This window comes from Equus przewalskii, chromosome 2 (genome assembly GCF_037783145.1).
Source record: "Equus przewalskii isolate Varuska chromosome 2, EquPr2, whole genome shotgun sequence".
In the NCBI taxonomy this organism is placed as follows: Eukaryota; Metazoa; Chordata; class Mammalia; order Perissodactyla; family Equidae; genus Equus; species Equus przewalskii.
In genome coordinates this window covers 86273924-86301313 of record NC_091832.1, presented here as the reverse complement: position 1 = coordinate 86301313, position 27390 = coordinate 86273924, and the positions used below count along the sequence as shown (strand labels likewise).

General features: G+C 36.7%; 1 protein-coding gene across 18 annotated transcripts in view; it reads right to left on the bottom strand.

The window, feature by feature from the left end:
- Positions 1–27390, bottom strand: part of SLC10A7 (solute carrier family 10 member 7) — a 236536-nt gene that overhangs the window by 196335 nt on the left and 12811 nt on the right. For 16 of the 18 annotated variants that reach the window (XR_546834.2, XR_011537119.1, XR_011537118.1 and 13 more), the window contains one exon: positions 22434–22509. Coding sequence is in view for 13 of the 18 variants with exons in the window: in XM_008531975.2 (XP_008530197.1) it covers positions 22434–22509 (76 nt within the window). In the remaining 5 variants the exon portion in view is untranslated. Of the gene's footprint in view, positions 1–20444; positions 21327–22433; positions 22510–27390 lie in introns of those variants that run through there. The other 2 variants (XM_070608940.1, XM_070608949.1) reach the window with 2 other exon arrangements.

The window sequence follows — 27390 nt, the reverse complement described above, 5'->3', positions numbered from 1 at the left end:
AAAGGGCGTGGATCACTACAACTGGCTGAAGGAGTAGAGAATCACAAAAGATAAGACAAAATTATTTTTTAAAATCTCAAATTATTATGGAAGACTCTTTTAAAAAAAGACTGGTCCATTTGTATGTTTTTTTATTGTTTGTATGTATGAACTGCATGTTTTATTTTAATGCTGCTCAGTTCCTGGAGTCTTTGATTTGTTCCATGTGTGGTTTTCTTTCCAAGCCACAATACCTATCAAATAAGGAAAAGCAAAAGGGGTACATTCCACTGAAAACATATTATTTATACATCACACAAGATCATCTTTAAAACCCCAGAAACATATGTTTGAAATGATAATTCACTTCAGTGAATTAAACACAGTAGTGTCATTCCTTAATGAAATTTCCCCCTTATAAAGATTGCAAAGAAGGTACACAATATGACATTTAATTTAATATGGGAAAAAGTACTTTTAGAAGTATTCTAAATAATGCTACTTAAAAGAGTATGAGGCTACCAATATGGCCAGGGAAACTTTCTACTGATCAAGTATTTCTTAAAAAAAGGAGTTCCTAGAAACATTATATTCTGGGTTTTTTTATGGCTATTTTAATAAAAAATGAATCCTCAAGTCAAACAAAAGTGCATTTATCTAACATTTCTATGAATTTTAAATGTTAGGGAACTAATACTATTATTTAAGCCAACCAACCTGACATGTTTTATATACATGCTAATACTTAAGTATCAAGCACCATATCCGCACATGGCACTGATTTTCACTGTCAAGGTTAGATCTGGTACCTTAGCATTAATAGTTTGTGCATTACATTAACAGATGATGGTGACCCTTCAGGAACTTGTCAGTCCTTTGGATGACTTCCATACATACCAGACAGGGTTTTATATAAGGTAATACCCTCATTATGAACAAATTTGTTTGTTCTTTACTAAACATTCTGGGGAAAATCCAAGTAAAAGAGAAAAAAAAGCCTAAAAGATTTTTTTCTTTTTCTATGAGTAAATTCTGAGCTATTTAATGGTTTCTAAACAATAGACTATAATATATGTTGATGAAAGTATAAATACAAAATACTAAACTCAATAATAAATATTAATGCTTATATATGTGTTAAGTTGCAAAATTATATACATCCCCTTCTTGATCTTTTGGGGATTCCAGAGGCTCTTTATTCTTCATAAATTCTTACATTTTGACAAAATGTAATGCATCTTCCAAGTCATTAAATACAGAAACTTGAGTTTTGATTAAAAAACAATAAACAACAGCCATGTTGTGACAGGATAAATGGTAGCCTAAACTTTACCATTTTAATTCCTTCCAAGGGTATGCTTCTACTCTAGGGTAAACAAAAGAAACGCATTTATATAAAAGAAATCTAGCTATTACATTAGTAAGAACTTGATTTTAACATGAATAGCAACTTACGCAGCTAGACTAATTTGGTCTCTAAAGGATGGTAGAGAAGGAAATAGGAGACAGAATTATAGTATCGTTTCTAGCATAAGCAATTCAATTTTGAATGAAGTTAAAATTAAAAAAACAAAAACTAAGCATAAATGAAGGAAAATGTTATTTCAAATTTAAGTGAGAGTAAATAGAAATAGACGATGTGAAAGAAATCATATGTATGTTTAAGTATGATATACCAGTTTTTAAATCTGCCCCTCCTCTCCCCACAGCAGTTCCTTAAGCTGTATATTCCTACGTTTGAAATACATCACACCTTCATTTTCATTCTGCTAGAGGATGCCCTTCCCTCCAGAGAATTACCTAGAAAGGACCCTCTTCTCCCCATAGAAAACTATTTGATTCTTAAGGACTTTATCCACCTAGTTCAATTTGGTAGTATAGATATGGCTTCGGAGATGGTTTGCAGCTCGTATATTTTGACATTTCTGCCAAGAATAAGATTAAGTATGAAATATCGAAATTACACGTTAAAATAGATGCCATTTTACTTTGTTTCCTCCTGAATAGCCCTTCAGCTGTTGAGGCACATACATTTTTCCCCAGGCAAAATCCCCAGGCTAAAATAACTAAGCCTCATATCTTCAGGAAACCCAGCTTCCCAAACATTATTCTTAGAATATCAGCTGTAGTTTCATTTCATATTTAATCATGTAAATCTTATTTGGAAAAGGAAAAATACTCCACTTAAAACATTTCTTTTCTGTCAACTGCTTACATGGATACAACCAATGACAATACTTAATTTTCTATTACTTCTTTTTTTAAATGTTGCTCTTTATTTTAGCATTAGAGTTAGAAGTCACAAGGATTCAAGAACTGATCATTTTTGTATTCAAAGAATAACTTTCCTTCCAGGACTGCCCTCTTGAGCAGCATGCTACCACACATTTGCCACTGGGGAGAGGACCCTCCCATCTGCTAAAATCTAATCCCATCACTTCGAAACCTCGGACTCTCATGCAACTTAGAGTCAAAGACCACCATTTTACAGCAACAGATGTTCCAAAGGCCATTACTCCACACCTCAGATAAGGATAACTAGAACTTTAAGTTAAAACGAAAGAAATGAAGCAAACAAGTAAAAGGTAAATAAATAAGTAGCTCTTAAGATCTTTCAAACCATCATAGATTAAAAAGAGAAGTTTAAGACTGTACACTTAACCTGAAAGCTTTTAAAATGAAGAGAAATTAAAATGCATATTGAATCATCAAATTCTAACAAAGCCAACTTGATTTATATTGCAAGCATTTTTATTTAGCACATAATTCTATCACAAAAAGTTTATAGATTACTACTTAATACCCACTCAAGTACTAAATCATTACGCACTAAGTTATTAAAAGAATTTTTAAAAGAGATCTTAATTGCTTGCTCTTACAACTTAGCTCTTATTTCAAACCAGAACCCACCCTGGAAAGCTACAAACAGAATGCTGAAACATAATTAAGAACTAAAAGATGAAGAAAAAGAGAAACAAAACATGACAGAGTAGAGGAGGAGGTGATATAAAAAAAGAAATCTATAAATAAGGAAGGTAGAGCAAATAAATAAAAAGCAGGAACTAGAAGACTAACACTCTTCACCTCCTTAAATTTAATAATATCTATTATTTTTAAAGCATAATTAAATGCCTTTCTGTACACAGTGTTGTGGGAAAGATGCCCCACAAAGAGATGATACACACAATAATGGTTCATAAAGTAAAAGGGAGGGGAGGGGAAGGGATGAGGGAGAAGGGAAACGGAGAGAGAGAGAAGAGAGAGAGAGAGAGAGCACCAATATCCAATGAAGCAACCAAAGACGAACACACAAACAGGTTAGTGGCCAGCAACATTGGTAACTTCTGGAAGATAAAAAGAGGAGTCACCTTTTGGTATTCTCCTTAGCAAATCCCTATTTTAAATGTGTGTGTGTGTACCCGAGTGTGTGTGTCTAAGAGTGAGGGGGAAAGGGAAGGCACAGGAGGAGTTCTCTGAAAGGAGGAAACGAGAACACGCCCCTGAATCGCAATAGAAGGGAATGCTACTTCCACCACTGAACCTTACTCTTGGAACTGACTCTCATTCCCTCAGCCCAAATCTTGTTATATAACCAACTCCAAGGAATTGACAATAATACTGTGGTCCTAGGAGGTGTTTTGTTACACTGAATAGTACTTGCTTAAAGTAAGTCATTAACTGGGGCTTAGAAATATTTATGGTACAGTGGTCATAACTGACTCAACTTGCATTCAAAACAGGAAAACAAAACCACACTCTTTGGTGATAGCAAATGGCATTGTCCGCAATGAGATAGCCAGTAACAGAAACACAGGTGTAGAGGGAAAACTCAGATCACCCTGTCATTGAGGTAACAGCAAATTCTGCTCTGAAAAAAAACCAGTTGCCTCTCCAGTTCTTTATGCCAGAAGCCAATTTTCATCTTGCTTTAATACTAAAATCCAGAAACAAAGAGAAACATCGATTAACCCTTATAAACTGCTTCTAGGAGCTTCATTTTCCTCAAGGAGTTAAAAGAAGCCTTGACCACTACACAAAGAATATGACATCTCCGTACCATATTGCTAACACATATCTCCAAGTAGGTTTTAAAACATTTTCACAGCTTTTATGCCAAGTTTACATTACTAGATGTTAAAGAACGTGTTGTAGCACTGAGAAGTGCTAAAGCTGGCTAATCACACTCTTGATAACAATGGTTTATGATTACATCTCAAGGAAAGCAGGAATAAGGCTTTTACATGATTTTGTTGTTACATGATGCTATTGAACAGAAACAAAACAAGTGGCAAAGCCAACCAAAATCTTTTGCTCTCTCTTTTGATATGCTCATCCAGAGGCTAAGACGTCAAAAGTTATAATTAACTTTTACCCATCCCTTGGAATAAATTCAGCTAAAAGTTTTTAGAGGCTTTAGGATTAAGACTAACTTAAAATAGCAAATGAATTCATGTTTTCCAAATGTGGATGTGTCTAAACAATGCAAAATTGTACCTCTAAAGCAAACAGGTAAAGGATAGCGAGAATTCTTCATTAGTATTTCATTATAAAACCAATGTGAAAAGAAAGAGGTCAACTATTAATAAGGTACAGATTTCCCACCACTGGGATTTGTTCTGAATTCATTTTAAGACCAGGAAGCTGTGATCTAAAAATCTCCACTCTAAAGCAGTTAAAAGTTGAAATAATAGTACTTTAAAAGTAAGGATCGGGGCTTTAAGAATAGCTCTTGGTACATATAAGCCATTCAGTTCCTGATCATTAATTTGTAATTTTAACTTAGAACCACAATGTTCACTTATTTCACGATAAATGATCACACATTGGACAGCATATCTATCTGGATAAGAATAACAGCTCAGATTTCAGTCAAGCACATGAATTCCTTTCCATTTCTCTTTTTTGGTATGTGCACTTCTCAAAACTACACAAAAGAAAACATATCAAAAGAGAAATATACTCACTAAAATTTAAGGTTACTCCAACAAAAGGGTTAATTAGAGAAACAAATTTTCTCAGACTGTTAATAATGGGAATGACACATACTATGTGCCCATAAGTAATTCTCAGGTATCTTTGATCTTCAGCCCCACGTGGTTTCTGTTGCCTACCGTAGCCTGGCCTCTGGGACTCTCTCAGAACCAGACATCTGGCTACTTTGTTCTTTTAGACTAATCTCCTCCCAAGAGAGCTCAAGAAATGACACCAGGCAAGGAGGGTCCTGGCAAGGGAAAAAACATTACAGTATTAGCAGATTTCTTTTCGAGTGGACGAGAGTATCAAAATTGTCTTCAAATTTCTACAGGGGTCTTAGGAGCTCTTCTGTTCTGTGGTTTTTACACTGGCATAATTTAAATAGGATGTATATATTATGTCTTTAAGGCCCATCAATCATCTTTAAGAACTCACTGAATGTTAATCATAGACTATTACAATGTGTAGGAGAAAGTTGTGAGGAAAAATACAAATCAGGTTAATTCTTCACCCATCTGTTAGGGTTGGGTGATGGCTGATAAAAGATTTTAATTGTCAGCTGAAGGTTTACACCAAAATTGTGGGATAATGTCTAAGATTTGCAAATACAGCTGCATGCCTCCCATTACCCCAACTCCCTATCCTGTTTCTTCTTTTAACTGGGATTTTTGGAAAGAATCTTAGCTACCAATCTACCAGAAAGCTTTTATTAAAGAGTACTTCTGTAAAGTGCCTCTGAGGAAACAAAGCGGGAGCAAGAAGTGATATAAGCTTTAAAACAAACAGTTAAGTCCAGGACAAAATGTTATTTTTGAAGTGACAAAGAACATCAATATTTTTCCCCAGGCAACAAATAATCAACATCTTAATACCTTTTTAGGGACTATCGTCCAATCCCAAAAATCTATACATTCTGAGAAAGAAAAAATAATTTACCATTTGTTACACAAATAGAATATAAGCCAAGTGGAATAGCTGTTTAATCTGTGAACTTTAATATTTTATCCTAAAATCACATTTTATCTATTTCTAATACATTCAGATAATATATGAAATCAAATGTTATACTACAATATAACATTTATGTTCTTAATACCGAGTGACAGAAAATTCACTGGATGGCTAAAATACCTAATGCACTCATCTCACATCTACTCTTGAAAGAAAGTCCTTGTTTCATGTTTCAATTGTCTTTATAATATTAAAAACACATCCCTATATAGTGACTTCTACCTTGTACTGTATTTTATAAGTTAATGATTCCAATATCCTATTTTATAATAACACTATATACTCCATTAGCCAGACCTGGTGGTCTAGTGGTTGGGATTCAGTGCTCTCACCACCATGGCCCAGTTTCATTTCCCAGTCTGGGAATCACACCACCCAGCTGTCATTTGTCATACTGGGGTGGCTGTGTGTTGCTCTGATGCCAAAAGCTCTGCCACTGGTATTTCAAATACCAGCAGGGTCACCCATGGTGGACAGGTTTCGGTGGAGCTTCCAGACTAGACAGACTAGGAAGAAGGACCTAGCCACCCAGTTCTGGAAAAACTGGCCATGAAAACCCCATAAATAACAGCGGAGCACTGTCTGATAAAGCACCAAATAGTGAGAGGATGGCACAAAAAGACCAGGCAGAGTTCTGCTCTGCTGTACACAGGGTCGCTAGGAGTCAGAGCCAACTCCATGGCACTAACAACAAAATACACTCTGTTAAAATCCATTATAATTTCCACTATAGATGAAAATCTTCTTCAGAAGATGAACATAAGAAAGACAATCTTAGGCAATAATAATTCATTTAGGATTAAATAGTTTGCCGAGTAAAGCAAAAGAATTATGTTACAGTGAAATAAGCCAGTCACCAAAAGACAAATGTTGTATGAGGTTTCTAAAGTAGTCAAATTCATAGAGACAGAAACATGAAAGTTGGTTGCCAGGGGTTGTGGGGAGGGTTAGCAGGCTGTCTCATGGCCTAAGATTTTGCTCCTCAAGCTCTAGCCATCAAATCAATATTCCAGTAAGCAGAGAGAAGAAGGAAAAACGGAGGCTGTACCACCCACTTTTAAGGAGGGGTCTTGGATATGATATACAATACTTCCATTTACATTTCACTGGACAGAATTTAGACACATGCCCACTAGAACACCAGGAAGTCTACTAAGTACAGTATTTAGTCGAGTGGCAGTGTGCCCAACTGAAAGTTCGGGTTCTGTTCTAAAGATGAAGAGGGAATGGATATTAGAAAGCAACCAGAGGTATCTGACACATATATTAAATAAATGAGTTTTCAAAAGAGGGGAAACAAATTCGTTACTATTACTGGTATCTGATTAATCTACTTCATATAAAAGAATGGGAATTATCAATAAATTACCATGATGAAAATAAGAAATTTAAAATTGGGCCAATTTGAGAAAATACAGTAATATCCAATTAAAGAGACAGACACAAGGAGTCAATTCATTACCTTGCAACACAGTGAATTTCCTTTATTTCCTTAAGTATGAATTAAGTATTTACTAAATGAATGAATCAGGCAGATTCTCCCAATGAGTGTGGGCTTAGACTGAGTCAATGCAGAGACCAGAACATAACTTTAGGTATGGACCAAAGTCAATGATTTTCCATCACCCCACCCCATCTCTCCCGCCATGGGGAAAAGAAATGTTGGAAAAGAAGTAAAAGAGTGAAAACCAGGATAACCAATTAATTCGTTCTAAGGCCCATCTCCCAGATCACATGAAGAATTATTCGTAGGAAGGAATTTAAGGAGTTGCTATGATTCAACTCTGACTGGAGATTTTAGAGAGTTATAGTTATAGACCAACTTCCTCTCAGCTGGCTAACTATCTCCTTGACTTCAACATCCAAACAAAGCTGCAGGGATTCATTTCAAGAAAACTTTGGAAGCAGCACTTCAAAGAGTAGGTAGCTACCCACTTTTTAGGCCCAAAAAGTGTGTAAGAATAGCAGCAAGCTTTGGGATGGGTCTTGTAGCCATACAAAACAGGGTCAAACCTTCCAGAGGAAACTTCCTAATATCTTGGTGCTGAGGGTAGAATGCTTCATGGAGTCCCATAGACCCTGCAAAAACCTGCTATTCACAGAGCTGGTGTGGAGGGTAATCGCCTGTCTTAGAAAACCTTCAGAGACTATTACTGCCAGAGCAGAATGACCTCCCTGACAGCTTCTGGAAAACACAGTGCCAGGAAAGTACATACTTTTACCACTATAAGGCCAGGTTCAGGATTTGTAAACCTGAGATGTCCCACTCTGGGCTGAAAACTTTATGCCCAAAGGAAGAAACCACACAATGAGATGACAATGAGGACAATGAAAACAAAAGTGCCAGAGGACCAGGCAGGGACCTACTATATGAGTCTAGCTTGGTCAAGACCTGATTAGTGGAGGAACTAAAATTCACCAGAAAAGTGAGGTAGACACAATGATGAAAGAAAAAGAGAAGGACAAGAAAGAGAAAGCGAGAAGCTCAGAAGCCAAAAGCATAGATTTTAAAAATAAAAAGATAAAAAATGAAGAAGCTTTAAAAAAAATCAAGTAGACTATCATAGTATTCTCTCTTCTCAGCCCTATAAGCAGAAAAGAACTATGTGAAGCAACTTAGGCAAAGAAGAGAGAAAATGCTAAATGTTTTTTCGGGTATCATGATAAAAGTATGGTTTTCTAAACGAAGGTGGAAAATACCACATTTAACTCCTAACCCCCAAAGAAATAACACAACACTCAATAAGACAATTCAATACTCAACTAGAAACTGTAGGTCATTCAAATAAGCTGTTGAGAGAACAATGATTAATTTATGAACAATCAACTATATCCAACACACTTTCCAATCAACAAATATTTTAAAAGCCAGTCATTTAATAGAAGTAACATAATTATATAATGTTTTATAATTTGCAAAGCACGTTCACAAATGTTAATTTAATCATTTAACAAGATAACACTAAACAACATATAACTATTGCCAGGAAATATTTTATATAACCCAAGCAGTGGTGGGAAAAATGGGTGTGTACTAATAGGGTTTCTAATATTGAAGTTAATGTTTTCTCATTATTTAAACAAATAACATTTAAAGAAAAAACATTCAAATGATGTCTTACAGTTTCAGATACTGGAATAACACTTGCTAGAAAGGGATATATTTGCTGCTGTGTCCCTGGGTGGGAATGGCTTCCTGGTGGTAGAGTTTGTATCTGTGGTAGCAAAACAAATTCAAAACAAAAGGCCTCTTGTGTTTTGTTTTGTTTGTTCTTTGTTTCGTTTTTTCAGATTCCATACATGAGTGAAATCTTAGGGTACTTTTCTCTATCTGACTTATTTCACTGAGCATAATACCCTCAAGTTCCATCCATGTTGTCACAAATGGCAAGATTTCATTCTTTTTTATGGGTGAGAAGTATTCCAGTGTCTATTTATACCACATATTCTTTATCCGTTCATCTATCAATGGACACTTGGGTAGTTTCCATATCTTGTCTACTGTAAATAATGCTGCAAGGAACATAGGGGTGCATAGGCAGTGGTGGTCTTTTCTTTTAACTCTACAACTGCCATGATGCAGGGCAAACAGGCTTAGCCTACCTGTGCCACTGACCCACCTGATGAGGATTTTTAGGCTGCTTAATTTTAAAATGGCTTATGATGAGGATTTTTAGGCTGGTTAGTTTTAAAACTACAGATGAGATTCAGGCTCCAAGGAGTGGAATTTGTTTTGCCCCTTTGTTGGGAAACATTTACATTTCTAAGGGAAACCTCTATCTGTGAAGATGCCTTCCTCTCTGTGCCAGGAAGAAGGGGGAATGGTCTTATCTCTAGAAGCTCTTAATGGGGAAGGCAAGAACTTAAGTTGGTTGCTGTCTGGCAATCTCATGTAACTGGTTTAGGGTGGTGGTGTCTAACCTTTCTAACCTTTACTTAATCCGATTTGATTCTTGTCTAAAAGTCATGGGATCACCCAATGACCAGACCCCACCCGCACTGATACCATTTTAACTTTTTTTCATGTTTTTTCCTTTGTCTTGTAAAGAGATGAATCATATACCTATGCCTTAAATTTAGCCCTAACCCTCAACTCGGGGCAGCAGCAGGAGCTCTGACTGCCCGTGGGTCCTGTCCCCACGCACCAGCTCTGCCTGCCCATGGGTCCTGTCCCCATGCCAGCAGGGGCAGCAGCAGCGGCTCTGCCTGCCCATGGGCTCTGTCCCCATGCCAGCGGGGGCAGCAGAAGCGGCGGCAGCAGAAACTCTGACTGCCCATGGGTCCTGTCCCCATGCTATTCTACTCTCTAAATAAAAGAGCACTACTGCCAGATCTTGAGAGTCTAAGAAATCTTTCTTTCGACTCCTCGGCTCACCGACCCCGCATCAACCCACACCACCCAAGTGTTTGGTTATTCCACTCAGATTTTGTATCTATGGAGCACAGCAAAGCAATAATTCTGCCACCAACTCACTATAAGGAAGCAACATTTGCAGCTGAATTGTCAGGCACAAAGCAATTGCTTCCTCAGCCAGCCTGCACTCCTGTTCCCACGTGCCGGTAAGTATATTCTATCGACCAGGCCACTGGAACAGGATTTATGAGTAGTACCCCTTCCATCAGACCCATTCTTTTGGATCTTCCAACCACTTTCTTATCTTAACCCCCCTGCGGAGGCCTTTCAAAAAAATGACCTAATCACTGGGAGAGAACCTGAAAGCCTATCACTTCCAAGAACCAACTTTCAATCAGAACCCATGGGCCTGGCTCAAGCTCTAGGGACCTCTCCAGCCCCCTCCTTATTTACCCTTCTTGTTCATTCACATTTGCCTATTGTTTAAGCTCCTGCCAATTTTCCCCATTTCATTACCCATCTCTGTGAAAGCAGACTACATCAGATTCTCTTCATACTCCAGCTCCCCACTCCTCAAGATATTAGCTCAGTGCTCTGTAAGCTGCAAATGCTAATAATTTGTTTTAAGCTAATATTACACTGACATTCATCTCTCAGAAAAATTTCAAGCCATCCGCTTTTAATGAGGAGCCAACACAAGAACTAGGGATTCCTTCTTATCTGAATGATTTCTGGAGTTTTGTTGTTTTTGCTTGAGATATTATATAATAGGATGAAAGTGTCCTGGAGAAGGAGTCCTACTTCCCAGCTGTATGACTTTGGTCAAGTCACTTCACCTCTAAATTCTAATTTGACCAACTACAAAAATTAGCATAATATAATACCAGTCCCATCTACTTCATATAATTGTTGGGAGTTAGAAAGAGACAATACAGGTAAAAGTTTTCCATAAAATATGTAAAATAATTTAAAATGTATTTCTAACAATAGGAGATGACCTACAGAAGTATTCTCAAATAAATTTTAATTCTATATGTACTGAAACTTCCACAGAGAAATCACAATTTATTTTAAATAAAGGAAAGAAATTTTACCTCATCATTCATTGAAAAAAATTTATCAAATATTTATTAATGTCTTCTAATGTAAAAATCATTTTTCCTGCATGAGATATTTTCTTGACTACCAAGTTTAAGATCATTCAAAATTAAGAGGGGAAGAAAACAGACTAAAAGTCCCATTCAGCTACTAAAATGTGTACGGTTTTCATCACTTAATAGGTTTGAAAATGCAAGATCAACCCTATAGAAGTCTTTTATTTCCTTCCAGGCAAGATCAACCATATAAAAGTCTTTTATTTCCTTCCAAGCATTAGAAGTCTTTTATTTCCTTCTAGGCATTATGCCAGCCATTTTGGAGGTTGCCACCATGTAAATGGCTGTGGCTGCTGATGCTTAGATGAAGGAGAATAGGTGTGAATAATTGAGAGAACCAAAAATATTATGAGACAGCCAATTATGTATCTCGATTTTTCTATAACAGTTTATTTAACATAGGACAAAGTAAAACTTAATATGAATTATTACCTTAACAAGACATATTTAAATTGAGACACTGATAGGGCTAGATTTAAACAAATTCCTTCAAAAATATTAACATGTTTACTGTACCCTGATACATGCCAAATACTTCACTAGACACAGAGGATACAACTGTGAATAAGAAATACACATTCCCTGCCATCTAAGGAAAGCCGCAGGGAGACGCACAGACATTTACAATATCCTGTGCTATATGTGTCTTGATGGGGTATGTACTGCAGGGCCCAGACAGAGCGATGGGAGAACTTCCTGAAGGGGGGCTTGCAGTCAAGTAGAAAAATCAACACCCACACAACTTTGTGGGGATCATTTTTTACCAAACTACTGGCTTTTTGGTCTACTCTTACGTCAACCTTTATTTTTCTCACCTATGTAGTTCGGGCACTAAGCCATGTGGCGAGGGAGCACTTTTAGTGCCATCCATCCTACCTCCAGTGTTAACTGAGAGACTGGCAGTAAAGAGGAGGTTAGGAGTACAGGCATCGAAAGCACAGTGCCTGGGTTTACATCCTAGCTCTTCTTCTTTTGCAGGGTATAACCCTGCATTCTTTTGCAGTGTATAACCCTGCACAAGTTTCTTAATCTCTTTCTGGGTCAGTTTTCTCATCTATAAAGTGGGGATAATAACAGTACCTATCTCAAAAGGTTGTTAAAAGGATTAAAGGAATTAATATATGTAAAGCACTGAGAACAAGGATTGACACATATCATGAGCTATAAAAGCACCAGCTATTCTTATTTTGATGGCAAGAGCTTACCGTGATTGCAGCCATCTCTAACTGCGCGGGTTAGCAGCTAGCTACATCCTCTTAGGGTGGAGGAATTGCCCACAAAAGTTAAGAATGCTTCCTGGAATTGTGCATTGTTGTAGTCCTGAGTCATTCCACCAGCCTATTGTGCCCTTTTTTTTTTTCCAGGGCAGAAACTTGGAAAGTGCAGAAAAATGCTAGCATTTCTTCACATCCCTAAGAGGCTTTGTGAAGCCTGAGGTTAGACTTCTCCCAACCAGCAAAAGACTCCTTTATTTAGCAAACAAGCTTCTAACTCAATTAACTTTTTTCCTCTTTCTCTATTGGTAATCAATTTATAATGAATTGGACCTGACGTTGTAAAACTTCATCAACCACAGGCAGTCTTTCTTAAAGTAGGCTCTTCGTTTACCCTCAGGAGTATTTCAAATACAATTTGAAAATAAAAAAATTTTAAAGGGAGCTACATAATTCCCCCAACAAAAATTCCATTTTTGGTCATCCACAAAAAGATAACACTAGAAACGAACAAAATTCATTTCTCTCTTTATAGACTATTTGAGCATAGTAGATCCTTTTTTAATTTTAATGCCAGCTCTCATTGTTCATATGAAAATGTAACTATGCAGCCCACCTTTAACAGCAAGTGTGCAAAGACACAGCAGAATAGTTGGTAATTAAAACTACTGTCAGGGAATTGGAAATATCAAACTTTGGAGGAACAAAAGGAATAAATGCACGCTAACAACTCCATTGCACAAATGCAATGAGTTCTTATGATGGCTTATTTTGACAAGGGCTTTTTGTAAAGTCAAATGACAGTTCAGGCCTATCAGTCCCTGTTGTCCTTGATAAGGAGAGCCACAGAAGTTCACAAGCATTCTTCAGGCTAACTCAATATATGCTCAAAAAAGATTAGCACACATAAATATACAAATGCACTTTATCTCATACAGTCAATTTCTTAGACCGTTTTTCAGAATTAAACTATCATGGTCTGCCTATTTGAGAAAGTACTATACCATTTCCAAACCAGTGTGAACTTAACATAACTGTAATTAGACTGGAACTTTGTAATAACACTGTCTCAGAGTCCACGTCTGAAGGATCATTAAATGAGGAACACCATGGGGCATAAACTGTGAATAATTCCCACAATAAGCTCTCTTAACAGGATCTAAAATGTACATGCAATAGTGAGAAAATACGTCTAACCTAGATAGAACATTGTTCAATTCTATCCCACTTTATTCTGGCACAGTAAATATATGAAAAGAGCCTTGAAAGAGAGATTGAGAACATAAAGTTTTGGAAATTATTTCAATGTAAGTGACTTCATCATTGTTCTAAGCAACTCTGTTGGGACCATTACATGACTATGAGGAAACTGGAGTCATTCTCTAGCTTCCCCAATCCTCCTTTGCCACTTTTATTATGGATTTTCTTGTATTGCATTAAAGGGATACAAAGAAAAGCAGTTCCTGCAAAGAAAATTCAAACATTGCTTGGAGAGGCAAATATATGCAAAAATATCTATAAAATAATCTAAAAGTAAGGGTGAATGTCACAACAGGGGTATAAAAAAAGTACTCTTTTGTGGAGGGAAGAAAAGATTAATTCTGACGGGATATCCGCAAAGCCTTCTTGAGAGGGAAATGGCATTTGAGCTGGGCCTTGACTGATGCAGGGACTTCAAAAGGTAGATATTGGGGGATAAGCAGGTCTCTATTTTAGGAACAGACCAGTCAAGAAAGCTGACCACAAGCAGAGAAGAATTCATCAGGAACACAAAGTTCTCAAAGTTGTCTGAGGGCCAATACCAAAGGAATTGTCTGCAAATAACAGGAGGCCAAGAATCCTCCTGAGAATAGACCAAATGCCCAAAAGTTTGTCCAGAGGATCAGAGTTGCAGACTCACAAGGAAATATGGATGGCAGGTGTCCACTACACTCTAGGGTACTGTTTTTCAAACTGTGGCTCACAAAATCAATTTAGTGAATACTGATTGTAATTTCCAAAATAGAAGAGAAGGAAGGAAAGCAGAAAGGTGGAGGAAGGCGGAGGAGGGAAGAGGAGAGGAAAGAATGTGAATTACACATTGAATAACTATACTTTGGAAAATTTTCAGTTTCTATCTGTGGGTTGTGTTTGAAAAAACAATTGAAAATCACTCATTTAGAGGGCCCTGAAAGTCCAATATCTTGGCGCTTGATTAGGATGCAGCTCAGTCCCACTCAATATATTCAGACCATTAGTTTGGAGCCAAATGTTCTTGGTCACGAATAATCTGCTTGAAAAATCTTATTGCACTAAGCAGGATGTTCTCATTAGTTACTTAGAAGTCATAGCCTGATGTCTTCATAAAGCAAGTAAAGTTTAAAAGGGTCATTTCCAAAGTTTGTAGCAATACAGTAAAGATTAAGCTTGATTCCTTGAGTCTGATAGATACTGAACACCTTCATATGAATGATACATGTATAATGCAATCCTCTTTTATGAAGCATATGATCTCACAGGGAGAAAAAGTTGAAAAAGCATAAAGATCTACAATGAATGCAATAAAGTAGATCATATTTCACCAAGAAACAAACAGCTTAACATGACAGATTACCTCCTCTCATTTATATAGGCCCGTTTACGTTTTCTCCTAAAATATTCTCATCTAAAACAACCCTGCCTGCATCTGATCGATTAAAAAGCTAAAAAAGACAAACCCAAGATCATAGAGGCCCATTCACCACACATTCTAATTCAACAGGTCTAAAGTGCAGGTAAGGAATTTATGCTTATTTTTCCTAACCACCCCAGGTAATGTCAGTGTGGGTAATCTATGGAATTCACTTTGAAAAACAAAAAAATAAATAAACCAACATAAATAACACACCTGTAATCAGTACACTGCTATTAGTGGTGAAGGTGTCTTATTTTCATGGTTCAAATTACCAGGCTTAGCCTTAAACACAGATAACAGAGTTCAGCATAAAATATTACTGTCAGATATGACTGGAAATTCTTTCCTAACTTGTGTTGATTTTTATCTATTATGATTCACAACTCTTTTCTTTTTCTTTTTTCCTTCAGAGATCTGGATGAAGAAATCCTTAATTATATTTCTCTCCTACTTGGTTTAATACCCAGACTTACAAAATTTTACACAGTTATATAGCTTTGCAACTTTACTCAAAGAATTAAAACCTCGTATTCACTTCACATTTTTAGGTAATGGCTTTTAGCTGAGTCCTTCTCTTTCTCAGCTTGCAAAAGAAGAAATATTGAGGTAAAAGAAGATGGTACAAACCCTATCTTTCTTGATTTTGCATAAAATACCAGTATAAGTGATAGAGAAATGAAACATCTCTATAACAACAGCATGAAAACTACATAACTCTTTCTCTCCAAACTTAAGGAAATACTTTTCTAGCTTCTTAAAAAAGCAACTTCTTTTATAAAACAAATCCCCATGATAGTTACTACGAGGCAGAAGTTACTTGAATTTAAATACAACGATTATCCCTTAGCAAGTCCCAAAAGGTTGAAAACCTTTGTGAGACTTTTGGGGGAAAAGTCATATTTTTTTAATCACAGAACTTTACATTTGGAACAGAAAATTTAAACCAAATAAATGAATACAGTTTTAAACTAAGAATAAGTGTTTATCCTATGTCTCTCATGTTAGAATAAAATAGAAAACATTTTGATCTATCTTCTTTCTTATATTTGGCAACTAAATTAGGGTTCAGCAAGTCTTATTACTTTTTCTATTATTTAACAAAGGGACTAAAACCGCATCCACACATACACACACACACACACACACACACACACACACGTGCGCGCGCGCAACTACCATCACCACTAATCAGACCATGTCAATACCACACTCTACAATCTTGCATTTTTGAAAAGCTGCATTTAAAACATTGGAATGAATAAATAACAATCATAAAAAAGAAAGAACCTAACCATGTTTCCAATATTTAAATGAAAGTAGTTTAAAATTTAAAGGCCACAAAATAAGACTGTAGTCAGCTATACCCTTAAACAGTCTTATTTTAATACCTAAAGCATAAGCCAGCATTCCAGCATTTCTGCATAGTTATGCACATATATTGAGTTCCTTCTGCTGCTAAAAATTATTATAAATTCTATTTGGCTCACTGAAACAGAAACAACCTAAGTTATAAAAACAGAAATTGTTTTTTAACTTTAACAAAAAGTAACAAGGCTATTTCTCACCACAGTACAAGCTGTGAGATTAAGGAATGCAATAACCTTCGATCCATGACAAAACTTTTTGGTAACTAAGAGTTTTACAGAAAAAGCATTTAAAATGAAAATTGTATAAGTAACAGAAAAAATTTCCTCCTAAATTATATAACAACTTTGCAAAATAAAAATACGAGAATCATTTCAAATGACACTATTTTATCTGCATACATCCCCAAATCATTAAATATAAACATGCTACACACTCACTCACTTTCCTTAATACATGAGAGCATATACTAAACATGTGTATATATATGAAAGATGTATATATAAATACATGACAGAATAAACTAAACGTAAAGAAGTTTACAGAAAATCTGGAAGGGAAAAAGTTTTCTTACATGTCATAAACACTGCAAAGAATAGTCAGTTTGAAAGGACTGTGCAACATGAAAGTGTGCTCCAGCCAATCTTCCTACCATGTTGAAACCCATGAGGGTAAAGAGCCACTGCGTGCAAGGCAGAGCAGAGAATCACAGAGAACTAGAGCCAAAACCTTCACCCAATGGCATCTGACACTCGACTCAACTTTTGCACTTCTTCATTTACAGGCACCAATAAATTCACTTCCCATCCTGAGATTAGATTTTCCAATATATTATACAAAAAATTAACCTTCCCTTAGATTTACTTCAACAAAAGCCTATATTCAGTTACCTTATAATATTATTTTAGAAAAACATTAAACTTAAAATTATCTAATATCTTTAGTTACAGATCATTTTCTTCTATAATCTGAAATAAATGTAAAATAGTTTACTCATTTTACATCAGATGATATGATCAAACTGGACTTTGCAAGCTCAATGTTCAATATTTATGAAAAATTGTATCTTACTCCCCAGGATTACAAAAATGCTTGATAGTCATGAAGTTGCACAACATAAACATTTAAACAACTAGACCAATGATATGAGAACACAAAGGAGATATTAGTAAATTCAACATTATTAACATGTGACATTAATGTAAATAATTTAAATATCTACTGGAGAATGAACATGTAAAGACACTTTATAATGCTATATGTTAACATCAAGAAAATGAGTGAACTTTGAACTTCTGCCAAAAGTCATTTGTGAGAACAAAAAGGATTTTTTTTAGTCTTAAAGCTCCTAAGGGAAATCACATTAGAAAAAAAGAGATAAATGACACCTTTAAGCCAATTAACACTGGTCTCAGATATACCAAAAAAGACCTTTTTCTCAAATTCTTTCAAAGCAATAGAAAGATAATCAAAGCAAGCACTAGTCCAAGACTTCTATAACTCCGCTAGCTCACTAATTACGTGGCAACTGAAAAAACTACCTGGCGTAATGAAAACAACCTGCCAATTCCATTCCCACACCAAGAAGCTAAGTGTGGCTAAGAGGAAACATACAACCAGGATGCCTGTCTTTACTTTAAATGCACGACTATGGATCTTTGCTGGATCCTTAGTGCTTCCTAGCAAGGCAACCATACTCTCCAGTTAATTCACTCTCCTCACCTAGATGGCAAGTGTACATTTTCTCCTCTCACCTCAAACATTAACGTTATTAACATTATCATCACTCTCAGAAGTTGAGAAAAAATAAAAGTCATCAGAAGAGAACTCCCAAGTGCACCCCTTCTGTCCATCGACATGGGTCTATATTCACACACTCTGCCTTCCTCCCTGTTTTTATGATTGAGCAGTCCAAGCTCATACAACCCGATAGCATTCTCTTCCACTTGACCAAATAAATGACTCCAGTGCTCCCTCTTAAATCAACAGCTCCCTCTCTACTGTAAAATTCTCATCATGATAGAAACATGCTGTCATTTCCGCATTTTAAAAAATGTTGACCACACATCCCCTTTGAAATACAGCCCCATTTCTCTCTTCCATTTTATCACAAAGGACCTCAAAACAATTGTCTATACCTCTTGTGTCTAATTCCTCTCTTCCGATTTTTCCTTTAGCCCACTCCAAACAAGATTTTGCTCCTACACTCCACCAAAACCACTCTGATCAGGGTTACCAATAACCTCCATGCAGCTTAGTTCAATGGTTGATTCTTAGAAGTCATCTTACACAACTTATATCAGAGAATTTGACACAGCTGATCATACCCTCCTCTTTCAAACACCTTCTCCACCTGGCTTCCAGGATACCACACTCTAGTTTTTCCTTTTAACTATTATGCTTTCCCTGTTGCCTTTGCTGGTTACTCCTTATTATTCTAAGCTCTTAATGTGGGAGGGTCCCAGGGTTCAGTCCTTGAACCGCTTCTCTTTTCTATCTATGCTCTCTCCCGAAGAAATTCACCAATCTTTGCTTTAAATATCATTTATTCACTGATGACGCCCTAATTTATATCTCCAGTTTCAGCCACTCCCTGAACTCTCAACTCTTGTATCTCTAATTGCTTAGTGACACTTCCATTTGGATATGCAATGGGCATTTTAACACATCAAAAAAACAAACTCTTGATCTTTACCCATATGGCTGACATTACAAGTATCACCAATATCCAGTTCTCCTCTCCTTCAGGGCACACAAATGACAACACATCGTAAGGCCATATGACTTATTCAGGCCAATTTAATGTGCAGAAATGCCATGTATCACTTCCAGCCTGGACAGTGAAGAGCCCATTTGTGATCCTCCAATCTCTCTCTTTCCCTTCTGCGGCAACTGAAAATGCTCTGTGCTCCATGCAGATGGTGTACCTTCAAGATACGATGCCTCCACCAACTAGTCTTCCTTAGTGAAGGCAAAGACCTTCCCACTGACCCACATGGGACATGTACCATTCGCAAGAAATAAACCGATATGGGGCTGGCCCCGTGGCCGAGTGGTTAAGTTCACGCGCTCCGCTGCAGGCAGCCCAGTGTTTCGTCGGTTCGAATCCTGGGCGCGGACATGGCACTGCTCATCAAACCATGCTGAGGCAGCGTCCCACATGCCACAACTACAAGGACCCACAACGAAGAATATACAACTGTGTACTTGGGGGCTTTGGGGAGAAAAAATAAAATAAAATCTTTAAAAAAAATAAATAAAGAAATAAACCAATATGTTTAATCACGGCGATTTTGATCTTGAGACTTTGTAGCTCTTTGTTATCACAGCATAGCCTCACCTACCCAGACTAATATCCCCCAAACCTGCTCTCACATAGTACTCTTCTCCATGTCAGCAATTCCATTCTTTCAGCTGCTCAGTCAAAAACCTTAGAGTCATTCTTGACCCCTCTCTTTCTCTAATATCTCACATCCAATTCATCAGCATATCCTGTGCCTTCATCATACATCCAGAATCCAACCACCTTTACTAGCTCCACTACCATCTTGCTCTTAAAAAGACACTGGCAAGAAAGTGAAGACAAGCCACAGACTGGGAGAAAATATTTACAATATTTACAAAATGTATATCTAAAAATATTTACAAATATATATCTAATGCATATCTGATGAATAACTTGTATCCAGAATATATAAAACTCTCATAGCTCATCAATAAGAGAACAAACCACCTGATTTAAAAAAAGCAAAAGATTTATTAGACATTTCACCAAAGAAGACATGGATATCAAATAAGCACAAGAAAAGATAATAATGCTCAATGTTATTAGTCACTGGGAAATGTAAATTAAGTAAAACACTGAACACATATTAGAATGGCTAAAATTAAAAAGACTGACAATACCAAGTGTCGATGAGATGTGGAACACTGGAACTCTCATACACTGCTGATTGAAATACAAACTGGTACAACCACTTTGGAAAACAGTTTGTCAATTACTTTAAAAAGTTAAACATACACCTGTGGCAAAAGAAGAGGGCTTATATATTGACAGAAATGGTCTACTTCAGAAGCTATTTGTAGATGATTAATAACTATTTATTGGTGATTCTTCTCTTGGTTGAAAGGTGCTCAAACATATACCTCCAGATGATCCAGACCTTCCACTCCTTAGATTCCCAAGATTAATGCAAGTATACATTGCATTAAAGCTTTGTACACAAATATTCATAGCCCCAAACTGGAAAGTGCCCAAATGTCCATCAACAAGTGAATGGATAAACAAACTCTGGTATATCCATACAAAATAATACTACTCAGTAATAAAAAGGACTGAACCACTGATCCACACAACACAGATGAATCTCAAAATAATTATGCTGAGTAAAGAAGCCATAAAGGAAAAAAAGGAGAGTACACACTGTATAATTCCATTAAATAAAACTCTAGAAAATGCAAACTAATCTATAGTGACAGAAAATACATCACTGGTTGCCTGGGTAAGACAGATGCAAAGAAGGGCAGGAGCAAGCAATTTACCAAGGGGGAACAGGGAGACTTTTGAAGGCAATGGATATGTTCACTATCTTGATTGTGGTGATGGTTTCACAGGTGTATGCCTATGTCAAAACATTAAAGTGTTTAAATTTGTGCAGTTCATTGTATTTCAATGATAATTCAATAAACCTGCTTTTAAAAAGAATATAGTAGCTGCTCAATAAATATTTTTAGACTGAATAAAGTGGACAAAAATGAAAATAGATGCTAAGAAAGCAAAATCCTAAGAATGAACTGAAGTAGGAGCCCCTTATATCTTCCCTCATCAATAGTATTCTTTTCTGAATGAGAGCATATAAGTGGAAAAGGAGGAATAAGCTGTTATAAAGCAAAGTCCCTCGGTATAAAGTTGTAGGGTCTTTCAAGCATGAAGAACCACCTGTAAGTAGCTCCTGAAATGGACAATCACTATCCCACTCTTCTTTCGCCATAGTCCTCTAGCAGTTGAACAATGTCTTTGAACTCATATAGAAACCTCACCTCATATCTCCTTTTTATATCATCTTCACTTGCCATTAAACTTCTATCAACCCTTTTTCCATGAATTTAGTTTGCTGTAAAGTTTTTCCCCACCCTGAGGAAGATTCTCCCTGAGCTAACAGCTGTTGCCAATCTTCCTCTTTTTTCTTTTTTTTGCTTGAGGAAGATTAGCCCTGAGCTAACATTCACGCCAATCTTCCTCTATTTTGTATGTGGGACGCTGCCACAGCATGGGTGACAAGTGCCGTAGGTCCACGCCTGCAATCTGAACATGAGAACCCGGACCACCGAAGCAGAACACATGGAACTTTAACCACTCAGGCACAGGGCTAGCCCCTGCTGCAAATTTTTTAAGAGCTATGGAATGGCCATAGTGAGTGTCCTCAGTTTGTGAGTCTTGGATAAAGTCCCTTTCCATGGATTCCTGGTCCTCTGTCTCCCAATTTCCCACTGAGGTAGAAAAATCACCATCTCTATTTCATTCACCTCCCTTGCTCTTCTCTTTGAAATCCTAAATTCCACTTCTCATCATCAATTTTAGCATCATCCTAATATATGAACACACGTGCTTCTTTCATAAGCTGCTATGGTTATGCATTTTCTGTAACATGACTCCTTTCTCATAAAATAATATAAAATAAAGGCACAGCACCCACTAATGTTTAAATAAAGTCAGCCCCATGACTCACCTCATTCCCACCAACTGCCTTGGTTAAAATCACTGCAGAAGACACAGGGGGAGGCATGCAACCTACTGTCTGCAAACTGAAAAAGAAAAGAAAATGCAATCATAAGTAGGTTTTCTTTTCCAATTATAAATAGTTTCTTCACACATTCATTCTAAAATAGCAGAGCTGAGTAAACGAAAATAGGAGAATGTTTATTGATGCACACACCCTGTTGAGTTGAGACAATTCTTTATGAGGCAACATGGCAGATGCTGCAAATGCATGGGGAAGCTCTGGTTCCATCCACAAGGTTGGGTGATTTTATTTTTTTAATTATTTAAGCTCTTAGCATACAATTCAAAAAACAGTCGAGTTATAGTGAGTGTAGTCACTGAAAGATAACCAAAATGGTTAATCATTTGGTAAGTGTATATAATTTTAGCTTACTTTCAGGTATTTTTTCCTTACATTTTTTGTAGGAAGTCTCTTGGCACAAATAAAATTTTAAAACCACTTCCAAAGTTCAAAAATACCTAAGAAAACACAAGCTTACATTTGCTGATTCTTTCTATAAAACAGTAATTCTCAAACTTTCATCTCATAAAAGACATTCTCATGTTGTTGTAATATCATTATAGAAATAGGCACGACACAATCATATACTTCTTGGATTCAGACTCTGTTGTAAACTCTAGTGTCCATTCTAAATTTAGTTTTTATTAAACTATGTGTGTACTCCCCAGATCATGTCTTAGTTTAGGAGAGAAAATACATTGCATGACAAGCAAAATTACGAGTAGCAAATCTAAGTACTAAAGATAAAAAACATTACCCAGCATTCATATAGAATATACATTCTGGGGATAGTGAGTAGCTGGCCCAACTAAAGTGGAAAATTTATACAGGGAACAGAGAACACAGACTAATATTTGACTAATATTTGGAATGTAGGATTACAGATGATTTTCATTCACTTTTATAATAATGTATTGGCTAAATATTCTGCAATGAGTTTATATTAGCTCTGGAATAAGAAAAAAATAAAAGTTTTAATTCATTTTGACTGAAAACGTAAGAAAACACCTTTCATGGAATTCTCAGCTCAATTCAATTCCATATAGTCTTCTTTTAAGGTCTGTTTTCCCAAGTGATGCTAAAGTAGTCTGTCTGATTATGAATTCCCAATCTCTGAGCCTTCCTTATGCTTATCACCATCGTCAACAATACTCACTGAGCATTTACCATTTGTAGTAGATACTGTTCTAGACACTTTACTCATTTATTCCTCACAAGTATTTAAGATCATTATTATTCTTATTTTACTGAAAACTGAAGTTAAGAAATAAGTTAAATAACTTGCCCAAACTCACAAAGCCTCCTATCTAGGGTTAAACTCTTATGCTGGAATCTGTGCTCAAAGACTTATCTAGGCCTACTCCTCCGGCCCTCTGCCTTCTGTTTCCCCTACCACCAATACTAGGATCTGGTCCTCTCAGGTATTTTCTATTTTTCTAGCTTTTTCAATCTTTTCTTCTCTTCTGGCTCCTTCCCTTCTATGTACAAAGAAGCAGAGTTTTCCCTATCTTAAAAACAGAAAGAAAAAATAAAGCCCTAAACTACACATTGATACATATACATATATCTTCTATATGTAGGACACTACACAAGGGTATAAAAATAAAGCATAAGACATCATTCCTGCCTTCAAGGAGGCAGAAGATTCAACACATAAATGTAGATAACCAACCTCAAAATTAGCACTGTTGCCTCTTCAAGATGTAATGCTACTTTTTTCATTGTGGCTCACAGCCGACCTTCTTTAAAGAATGCTCCACTTCCATCACCCCAAAAAGCTCATTATCTTTTCACTTCCCAAGAATCTGACTTACACCCCTTCTACTAGTAAAAGTAGTTACCTTAAAAGTTAACGACTGATCTCCTATTCACCAAATCCAATTGTGTTTTGCCTGTATTCATTCTCCTTACCTTCTTGCTTCTCAAAGCACTCTGTGCTCTTGGTTATCAGAGTACTTCACCATTCTAATCTATCTCCTATCTTTTAAGCCAGCCCATTCTAGTTTTTCTGCTCACTCTCCTACCTTCTTCTCAATCTCATTTTCAAATCTGAATCTGTAGGAATACTTTCAAATTTACATTTCTAGCCCTACCCACCATTTCCAAATTTGTAGTTGCCTATGACTGCCACTTCAAGCTAAACATGTCTAATGTTGAATTTATAGATTTTCTAAAAAGTCAATTTTGCCACTCAATTTACCTATTTCTGTCAATGGGACAGTTTTTTCCTAATGATCCAGTTTGAAACTTTGTGGAGTTATATGTGGCTCCACTCACTGCTCATCAATCAATCAATCATCACAACTAATTTTCCATGACTGTTGCCATCACCTCTCTTCTGATGTTTTTCATCCACGTCTGGACATTTCCAAATGCCTAGTGAATAGTCTTTCTACCTCCACTCTTTCCCTGTAACATAACAAGGTAAGGAGTATGTGCTCAGAATGTATTTATTTTAATGACCTAAACATGATCCTGATGTAGAAGTCTGCAGCTCCCTCAAGTTAACATACTAAATGTGTACTCTCAAATTGGGGAGGGGAAGGGAGAAAAAGTGAGCTAGGAAGAGCTTTCTCTAAGTGAGTCAGGCTAAGTTTGTAATCCTTTAAGTTTAATATCCTGAGGTGAAAATTGTATGCTTGATTTATTAGCACACTGAGATTGAACGTGCGAGCCCTGCTCTACCCTACCTATATATCCAGTACAATGCTATTAGATTAATCTTCCTTAATGACTACTTTTTAGTATGCTATTCTCTTGTTTAGCACATTCAAGAACTCTCCATCATCTACAGATTCAAACCCAAACTCCTCAGCCCAATAGTTTCAGCCTTCTGCAACTTGGCCTTAAGGAAATTTTTTATCTTTGTCTCCCACTAATGCCTCATTTTTGAACTCTCTACTTCAGGAGTACACAACCCCTTGCTGAATCTCTTACCCTTTAACTGATTATATCACTCATCTGACAAATCATATGCTGCCCCATTTTGGTTGGTTACTATTTTATATATATATGTCCTACACATCTAACTAAATTGGAGGTTCCCTGAATAGAAGGAAAACAAGTTAATATCTTCCTATTTCTTGACTGCTCTATACATGGCAGATACTCAGTAACTATTGGCTAACACACATCATACACTGTTGCTCTAAAATGATGTCATCATATTTATGTGGCATTTTATGCTTTCCAGTGAAATTTTAAGTTCATTCTCTCAAATTCAGTCTGGCCAAAACAGCAGTCTTGATTTCCTTCTCTCATCCTAACCTGTTTCTCCCCAGCTAAGTAAATGGTGCCACCTATTACCCAGTGGCTCATACCCCAAATCCAGAGTCATACTTGATTTCTCTCTGTCCTTCTCTCTCCACATCCTATCCATCCATGGGTTCTGAGAGCTCTAATTTTACTTTATTTTAATTAATTAACTTATTTTTTGGCCCTGAGTTAACATCTGTTGCCAATCTTCCTCTTTTTGTTCCTCCCAAAGCCCCAGTACATAGCAGTATATCCTAGTTGTGGGTCATTCTAGTTCTTCTATGTGGGAGGCCACCACAGCATGGCTTGATGAGCAGTGTGTAGGTCCACACCCAGGATCCAAACCGGCGAACCCCGGGCTGCCGAAGCAGAGCATGCAAACTTAACCACTCGGCCATGGGGCCGGCCCCTCTAATTTTAAAATATATCCTCCACACATCCATCTCTCTCTACTGCACGGCTACCTCACCACACTAGCCTCCAAGATCGTCTAACTTTCTCTCAGGCCCTTCTAGTATCTATTCTCCACACAGTAGCCAGAAGAATCATTTGCAAATATAAATCAGACCACATCACTCTCTCATTTAAATCTCTCCAGTAGTGCCCTGTAGCACTCAGAATAAAATCTGAATGTTTTACCATTGCCTATAAGGCTCTGCATGTCCTCGCTCCTGCCCACCCTTCCAACTCCAAGTCATATTATTCATCCTCTATCTCACCAGGCTTTGGCCATCATGTTGCTTTCCTGACCTTGGAACACACCAGGCTTGTTCCTGCCTTGCAGCCCTTGCACATTCCGTTTCCTTTGCTTAGAATATTCTGCCCCCACAACTCTGCACTCTAAATTAATCACCAGCCTGCCCACCTGACCAGTTTCAACATATACTGTTTTACCTCACATCACTTATCTCTGTCTTGATCCTCTATTTACTTGTTTATTACACTCACACCCAGAGGCTCTTCAATGTGCAAAACTAACAGGTACTTTGCCAATTTTGTTCACTGTTGTTTCTCTAATACCTGTAATAATTCCTGGCACATGGTAGGAGCTAAATAAATGAGATGAATAAATGAATGAATAAGTGATCTCAGTTGATAACTTCAACATCGTTATTAGGCAGACAGTAAAAGTATGATTATCCTCACTTTATGGACTTTATGAGGATCAAAATTATTAAATGACTTTCCTCAAAGTCACAAGGCAAGTCAGGGACAGGGTCAGAACGCAATCTTCGGGTTTTAAGTTCAGTGTTTTAGCTATTATACTATAATGTTAAAATATGGTTAGTTTTAAACTACTTCAAATAATTTTTAAAAATCATTAAATCCTCCTAATAAACAGGGCAACATTTTTAATAGGGGAATAGATTCTAACAAAAATCTATTGTTAAATCAACTATCCCATCAAACATAAAACAGAACAGGTGAAAAATTAAACGTTTGTCTCCTACGTATTTTTTTCTTTTTATAAATTTTAAAAACATATATTATATTCAGCTGTTATCTGTATACATTTGGTAAGATACAGAATGCAAAAGTTAAAGCATCCAATTGACAGCCTACATTGTACACATCAGACAGATCTGACATCCTCTAGTAGCTTCCATTTTTCTACCAATACAACTAACTCACTTAAATCCCCAGAAAA